Consider the following 8,070-nt stretch of genomic DNA (forward strand, 5'->3'; position numbering starts at 1 on the left):
GATAAATTCTTGTTATACATCTAACTTTATATTTTCTGCATTTTTCCTGAACCCACAAATAATTTCAACATATTAAAATATATATAATTCAGGGGTTTAGGGTTTTAGAATTCAAGGGTTTAAGGTTTAGGGGTTTAATTAAGGATTTTAGAGGTTTTGGTTTGGAGTTTACGGTTTAAAGTTTAGGGTTTAGGGTTTTAGGGTTTAGGGTTTAAGGTTTAGGGGTTTAATTAAGGATTTTAGAGGTTTTGGTTTGGAGTTTACGGTTTAAAGTCTAGGGTTTAGGGTTTAAGATTTAGGATTTAGGGTTTAGGGTTTTAGGATTTTTTTTTTTTTTTTAAGGATGAATCTTAATCCTGAAAAAAGGAAATGTCATACTAGAAGGGGGACCAAACCTGACCACAACTTATTACACTTAATTACATTAATAACCTCAAAAAGATTTACATTGCAACCCCCACTACCTTAACTATACACAAAAGTATGTTAGCCTCTTTCCCAAAAAATACATCATCTATCCAATTATTGCAATTCAGCAGCCACCCCATGCAACATCTCCACCATCTTCCCCATCAATCCTTGCTCAGCCACATCAAGTCACCTTCATTGACCATCCACTACCGAAGCAGCAGAAGCCCTCTATGATACTGAAGCATTTCAAATGCACAGCAGCCAGCTCATGCGAAATCCCCACAATCATCCCCCTCAATCCTTGCTCAGCCACCTCAAGACACCGTCTTTGACCTTTCACTACCAAGCAGTAGATGCCCTCCATGATCCAGAATCCTTTCAATTGAAACAGCAACCGATCCATATTATATCCATCCACCACATAATTCTTCAATGCACCTCCCAACAAGTGAGCCATACCAAATATCAACGGCAACTTCCAGCCCTCATCAACTTCAAAAGATTGGGAAAGCATCCAAGAAAGCCCTCCAATGTTCAGATGGCCAATCCATTTGAAACCATACCGAAACAGAAGAGAAAGATGGAACACCCCATAACACCAAGTAGCAGAAAATCCAAATGCATAAACAGAAACTGTTAAATGACATACCATCAACTTCAATATAATCTCAAGAAACCATATCATTAGGAAAGCATCCATTAAATGTATATGATATCTAACACCCATTGAAATATTAACCAGCACGGACTTGAAACCAAAAGAAAACCAGATTTGTTGAAATTCCAGAAAACCCTCAAAACACACTGTAATTGTTACCATCACCCAGGTCTTTTCCAACATAAATTTCAGAATCAGCCTCAAATGAATCACCCACACAAATCAGCATTTCCACCACAAGAAAATAACCATTCAGCAACATCACATCCACCACCCACCACAAATCAGCATTCCACCACTTAAATAAACTCCAATCACCCTTCCACCGAACTCCCCTTTTAACAGGCTCACCATCCACTTTCCACTGTCAGTCCAGCAGCACGAGACCAGTAACCAGCATACCGTCATTCCCATATATGCAGACCCATGTTCCAAAAATAAATCACCAAGTCAACTTGAACCAGAAATTCACTTCTACAGGTCCCGGCACCAAACTAGCAATTGCTGTGCAGGCAACCAACAAACAAAGATGCACCAGCACATACCACCTTCCCGAGCTCCCATCTCCTCGCTCTTCTTCTCCCACTGCATATAGAAGTTTCAGCAAACATAAGCAATTCACAGAGAACCCCAAAGAAAACTTCAAACAAGGTAGAAATAGAAGGTGTATCAAATCAAGTAACCCAATGGGAAGCCATATATCCAAAGCCACATAAGGCATATAAACATTGCTGCATATTAAAGTACATCCAGTAACATGCCAAAATATCAGTATCACAGAAACATAACCAGCTGAAAAATAGAAAATCAGCACCGCTGGAAACCACAATGGCGTGCCAAAATCTGAATCCACGAAAAAATCCTGATAACTCATGTAGAATTATAACAAAACATCAATCACATCACTATGCCTCTTTGCCATTATACAGAATAGTAACTAGCCAGGCTTCTAACCAGGTTTCGAAGATATGCGGAGATAGGGTAAGCCTAATCGATCCAATTTACATATCCCAAACAGATCTCTCTCAATTGAATCACCATCCATAAGGCGAATTCCATCCCATTCAAAAGCCTTATTAGCTAAGTAATCAGCTGCCATATTAGCCTCCCTATAGGTATGAGAACACCTTATTCGAAATTTCCGAACCACTTCCTGAATCTTTAAAACCAGATTTCGAAACTCCCAACTGCAAGATGATGCCTCAATAATATTTAATGCTGCCAAAGAATCAGATTCCAGCCATAAAGGTAGAAAATTACTTGCTACACACAATTCCAACCCTTTCCAAATTGCAAACAATTCAGCCCTGACATTTGAACCAACACCTATCACCCCATGCATTGCCTTAATGACTTGGCCCGCATGATCTCTTATAATACAACCATAAGAAGACAGCCCTGGGTTTCCTCTTGAGCAACCATCTGAATTCAGTTTAAAAGTACCCATCATAGGTTTTTGCCACCGAATCACCGAAATATTAGTCACAGTTTGCAACTGTATCTTTAGACCAAAATTCACAGCCACAGTAGAAAATCCTTTCCAATGCCAGCCTTTAATTAAACCAGCTGACATTCCAGTAACTACATACTGAATAACTTTCCCAATGATTTGCCATGCCGACCAAATAATATCACGGTGTTTAGCATCATTCCGGGCCACCCATAAAAACCAGAGGATTATAAAAGGACAAGCCTCCCTCATATGTCCTTGTTTCATCCATTTGTCACCAACCCTCCAGTTGACAATATTTTTGTAATCAGCCACACGAAACCAATGTGCAAAATAAGCCCATACCTCCCTAGCCACTTGACAATGGAAAAATAGATGCCCCCATGACTCCACTTCCTCACAAAATTTACACTTAGAAGCCAAGCTTACTCCCCGGATTTGCAGAACTGAATCTACAGGCAGTTTTTTCAATAAAAATCTCCAGATAAAGATTGAGATTTTAGGCAGCAATAACTTACTCCAAATAGCATTTCCCATGTCCAAAGCTTGGCGACGGTCCCGGATACAATTCCAAGCACTCTTCATCGAGAATACCCCCTTAGGAGATGGCTTCCATATCATTGTAGGATCTGCCCCATTCTGGACAGCACAATCAGCCACCTCCTCAGCCACATCAGTCGGCAAAATAGCCCTTAATCTGTCCCAATTCCAGCCTTCCTCCTCCCTAAAATCCAACACCAAAGCCTCCTGATTACCAACAACCTCACAGAAATGAAATATAGGGCCTCTATCCAGCCACCCATCATGCCAAAAGCTTAACCGACCACTACCAACTGTCCAGCCTATATGGTTCTCTGCCAAAGCCCTGATTTGCACCATTCTTTTCCAGGCCGGGGAAGCATTCCCTTTAAGGGGAACAACCACTGGCGATACCGCCCCACAATATTGCTTAGATAAATATCTTGCCCAAAGAGAATTCTGCATCCGAAACCTGAACCACAACTTCAGAGAGACCCCCTTTGACACCTCTAAGAGTCTTCTTACCCCCAAACCTCCTTCAAGTTTCGGTGTGCAAATATTAGCCCAGGATATCCAATGAGCTTTCTTTTTCGAAGCTGAAAAACCCCAGAAAAAATTCGCACAGATCATCTCCAATTGTTTTAGCACAGATTTAGGTGGCATTAAAACCTGTAACAAGTATACAGGGAGTGAACTCAAAACACTTTGAATCAAAATCAACCTACCACCATGTGAGAGTCGCGATATATTCCACCCCATCATCTTCTTCCTTGCCTTCTCTATTAAAGGCTGGAAATAAACAGCCTTCCTATTCCCAGAAAATAAAGGAACCCCCAAGTATAATATAGGTCCACTGCCTTCATTAAATCCAGTCTCCGTTGAAATCTGCAATTTTCGGGCAGTGGAAATCCGTTTAGCAGGGTAAAAAAGGCTCTTAGAAATATTTATTAGTTGCCCGGAGCAAGCCATATAAGATTGTAAGAAAACCATAAGTCTTTTGACATTGTTGATGGAGCCATTCATGAATATCATCACGTCATCTGCATATGCTAGATGAGATACTTTAAAACCACAACCAGAAACAAAAAACATTTGAGGGAATCTGCTAAACAAAGTCTCCAGACCTCTTGACAAATATTCAGCCGCAATGATAAATAATAAAGGTGAAAGAGGATCCCCTCCACCCGACCTACTAGGACCGCCGGTTAGATCTGGATCATGGCTCATCCGGCGGTTAGTCCGGTGAAGAGCGGTCTCGCTCTGATACCACTTGAAGGGTCTAAAGAATGTCCACATCTCCACAATGGCATGATATTGTCCACTTTGGGCCTAAACCCTCATGGTTTTGTTCTTGGGCTCTCCCAAAAGGCCTCATACCAATGGAGATACTTTCCATCCTTTTAATCCCATGATCTTTTCCATGTGCTTTAGATGTGGGACTATGTTTGCACCCTTGCAACCCAACAGCCCTCTCTTGGAATGGAAAAAACCAGACAGTTGCCCATTAATCCTTACCGAGAACCAACAATCAATAATGCATCTTTTCATACAATCAATTACTGGCTCTGTAAATCCAAAAGCCTTCATAATTTGAAACAGAAACTCCCATTGAATTCTATCATAAGCTTTGGCCATATCAAGCTTCAAAATTAGATTGCCACCACGAACATGATAATTTAGCTTGTGATATAACTCCTGGGCCAACAGAATATTGTCTGATATCAATCTACCTGCCACGAATCCACTTTGCATAGGGGAGATAATTTTATCAAGTACCTTGCCCAACCTGTTCACCATCAATTTAGAAATGATCTTATTCGAGACATTGCATAGGCTAATAGGTCTAAAATCCTGCCACCTTTGGGCATTATCCATTTTAGGTATCAGCACAATCGTAGTGGCCGCCATGCCACGAGGGAAAAAACCACCCTGAAAGAAATCCAAAACTGCTTCATACACATCCAATTTGATAATCTCCCAGCATGCCACATAAAAAGCTACAGAAAAACCATCTGGCCCTGCAGCACTATCTTCACACATATCCCCTATCACCTGCTTGACTTCCTCTATTGAAGGTATTGCTAAAAGTGCCAAATTCTCCTCTGCATTTATCAAACTCGGGATATTTTCCATGCTTGTAGTATTTAATTCTTCATTCTCTCCTGACAGCAAATTTTCGAAAAAGGATGCACCTGAAGCTTGAATTAGTTCTGGTTTTTCAATACAAACACCATCCTCCCATATCCGAAAAATTCTCCCAGCAAGTTTCTTTTTTTGAGCTAAATGATGAAAAAACTTTGTATTTCTATCCCCCTCTCCCATCCACCTAACCGCTGCTTTCTGTTTCCAGAAATCCTCCTCCATGTATAAAGTCTTTTGTAATAATGCTTGTGCCTTAGCCATATGGATTTTATTTTCAGTTGTGGGGTTTACATCAAAATTTTTCCCAGCTGCAGCAAAATCTGATTCAGCCACCCGAACCTTGTCATGGATATTCCCAAAAACTTCTGCATTCCACCATTTTAAGTGATTCTTCAACCTTTTTAGCTTCAACTGTAATTTTTGCATTCCGGAACTAGAACAAGGTAGCATCCAATTTAGCCGCACAATAAGTATAAAATCTGCATGTCTTATCCACATTTTTTGAAACCGAAAAGATGATTTTTGAACCACAAAAGCAGGAAAAGTTAGTAAAAGAGGGCAGTGGTCAGACAAGGCTCTGCTTAAATGTTCTACCTTAACACCAAAGTCCTTATTACTCCAAGAAGGGGATAAAAGAACCCTATCCAATCTTTTCCACACTCGATTATTAGTCCATGTGTAAGGATCTCCCACAAATCCAGCATCTAATAAACCAGCCATCATTATGAAGTCATTAAACTCTCTAGCCGCACCCGGTTTTGATAAGACCCTGCTGAGTGCTCAGTAGGACCCATAATAACATTAAAATCTCCACCCACCAGCCAAAGATCATCCATGTGTGGTCTGACATCTAAAATTTTCTCCCACAGCACCCTCCTTTCAAGACTATTACAAGAGGCATATACCACAGTGACGAATAGACTTGTAGGGAAGAGATGAGAATTCAACTTCACATGCAGAAACTTATCATGATCCACCATCACAGAGCATTCAATGTTCTGATCACATAAAAACCATATCTTTCCTGAACAATTTGATATAGCATAGTCAAAACCCAACCGTCGAGTCATAAAATTTACGTCAAGTGGTATAAAAGGTTCCAAAATACCCAAGAAACTTATTCTATGCATCTTTTTCAAATAAAGCAAACGTCTAACAGTAGCATTATTCCCTATTCCCCTAATATTCCATATAAGACCAGACATTTAGAACTTAGAGGAAGAAGAAGCTCGCATACTGTGTGATTTACTTCTGGTGACCCTTCCAGCAGGAATTTCATTAGTATACACAGTCCCATCCTTATCAACAAATTTAACAGGCTTATGAGAAACTCTAGTCTCAGGAACATTTACCACCTGCTCTAGTGGTTCTTGAGCATTATATGGCACCATAGTGAGGGAACCTGACCTCTGCAGCAGCCCTCCATCCTCTCCTGCCGATTCCTCCTCTTCCATAAACGTCTTTGAATAAATTGTATTTTCTGACCCCTCTTGCACCGTATCAGAAGCTGAGCTTCCCTCTTGTCCCGAATCCATCGGCACTTGATTTAGAGCACAATTCTCCAACGACAAACCCTGATTTCCTTCCACTGCCGCCCCTTTCTGCTGTGTAGGCAAAGAAGAATATAACCCCCCATCCAATCCTTTTTTCAGTGAGCTTTGTACAGTCTGCCCAGCTTGGTCAGGGAGCTGTCCAAATTGATCTGAATTTGTCAAAAATTGCTGCTATACCACTGCCTGTGGCTCTATTACCCTCTTGTTTACTTGCTGTCCCATATGTTTAGAAGTTTGCCCCACTTTGACTTGTCTGGGCTCCTTTATAATTGAATCTCCCAATACAGTAGCTCCTTTGACCCCTTGAATTTCATCTCCCTGAGGCTTAGTCTGGCTGCCAAATGAATCCCGAACCAGAAACTCTTCCGAAAGCTCCACAAATTGCCCATCCACTTGTTCGTCCTCCACCAGATTTTGAGAATTCGATACCTCCAGCCACTGCTGCTTAGATCTGTGCTCGGCACCACCATCATCCTCTACAATCACTATCTTCCCTACTACACCAGAAGTCCCTTCTATGTCTCCCAGATTTTCCTCCTCCAAATTATTTAAGGTATGGAAACTATTGCTGGTGTCATATCCTTGTGTAGTCTCATTTGCTTTCACCTTGGATTTGCCCTTCTTCTCCCTCCATGTTTGAGTATCACCACCATGCATCCTCAACCTCCCATCCCCCTCTTCTAATGGATTTGTAACCGACTCCCTCTCCTGGCCAGCAGCATGCCGTTGGTTCAAAAAGACCCGCAGATCTTCCTTATCGTTGTCCCCAGCAACCTTTCCCCCTTTCCATTGAGGCTTTGGCCTATTGCCATTGGCATAACAGTCCTCTTCTGAATGGCCTAAGTGAAGGCATTGCACACAGTACTTTGGGAATTTCTCAAATATCACCTTTTGTAAGCGTTTCTCTTCACCAATTCCAATCCAAAATTCCTCTATCCTTGGCTTTAAAAGATCAATTTCCACACATACACGTGCCATTGTTAACCTAGTACCATCCGCTGTTGCTTCATCAATCTTGATTGGATTGCCCACAATTTTAGCAGCCGAAAACAAACCCCGTTTGTTAAACATATGAATTGGAAAATCCGGAAATTGAATCCATACTGGTACAACAGAAGATTCAGCCGCATAAGAAAAATTGGGAGTCCACTTAAAAATTCTAAGCGGAACTCCCCCAATATACCAAATCCCCCTGGTCCAGATTCTAGCCATATCCTCACTCGAATTCAAATGCATGAAAATATAACCAGAGCGAAGAAATCTGATGTTATAAAAACTAGAAAGCCCTAGGTTTCGAAATGCTAGCAAAACAGTTTGTGGCTTAGGTCTCAAACCAG

The 8,070-nt window shown here is 41.2% G+C and overlaps 1 protein-coding gene across 1 annotated transcript; it reads right to left on the bottom strand.

Moving 5' to 3' along the window:
• Positions 1-592: 592 nt before the first annotated feature.
• On the bottom strand, positions 593-5,884 carry LOC141829202 (uncharacterized). Its single transcript, XM_074716620.1, is given in 10 exon segments — positions 593-1,044; positions 1,229-1,433; positions 1,542-1,654; positions 1,817-1,912; positions 2,075-2,971; positions 3,038-3,707; positions 3,813-3,923; positions 4,026-4,099; positions 4,589-5,777; positions 5,780-5,884. Coding segments are annotated over 10 exon segments (3,912 nt in total).
• Positions 5,885-8,070: the final 2,186 nt, after the last annotated feature.

The sequence above is a fragment of the Curcuma longa genome, chromosome 5 (assembly GCF_044706935.1).
Source record: "Curcuma longa cultivar G26 ecotype Majalengka, Jawa Barat chromosome 5, ITB_CL_G26_1.1, whole genome shotgun sequence".
NCBI classification, from domain to species: domain Eukaryota; kingdom Viridiplantae; phylum Streptophyta; class Magnoliopsida; order Zingiberales; family Zingiberaceae; genus Curcuma; species Curcuma longa.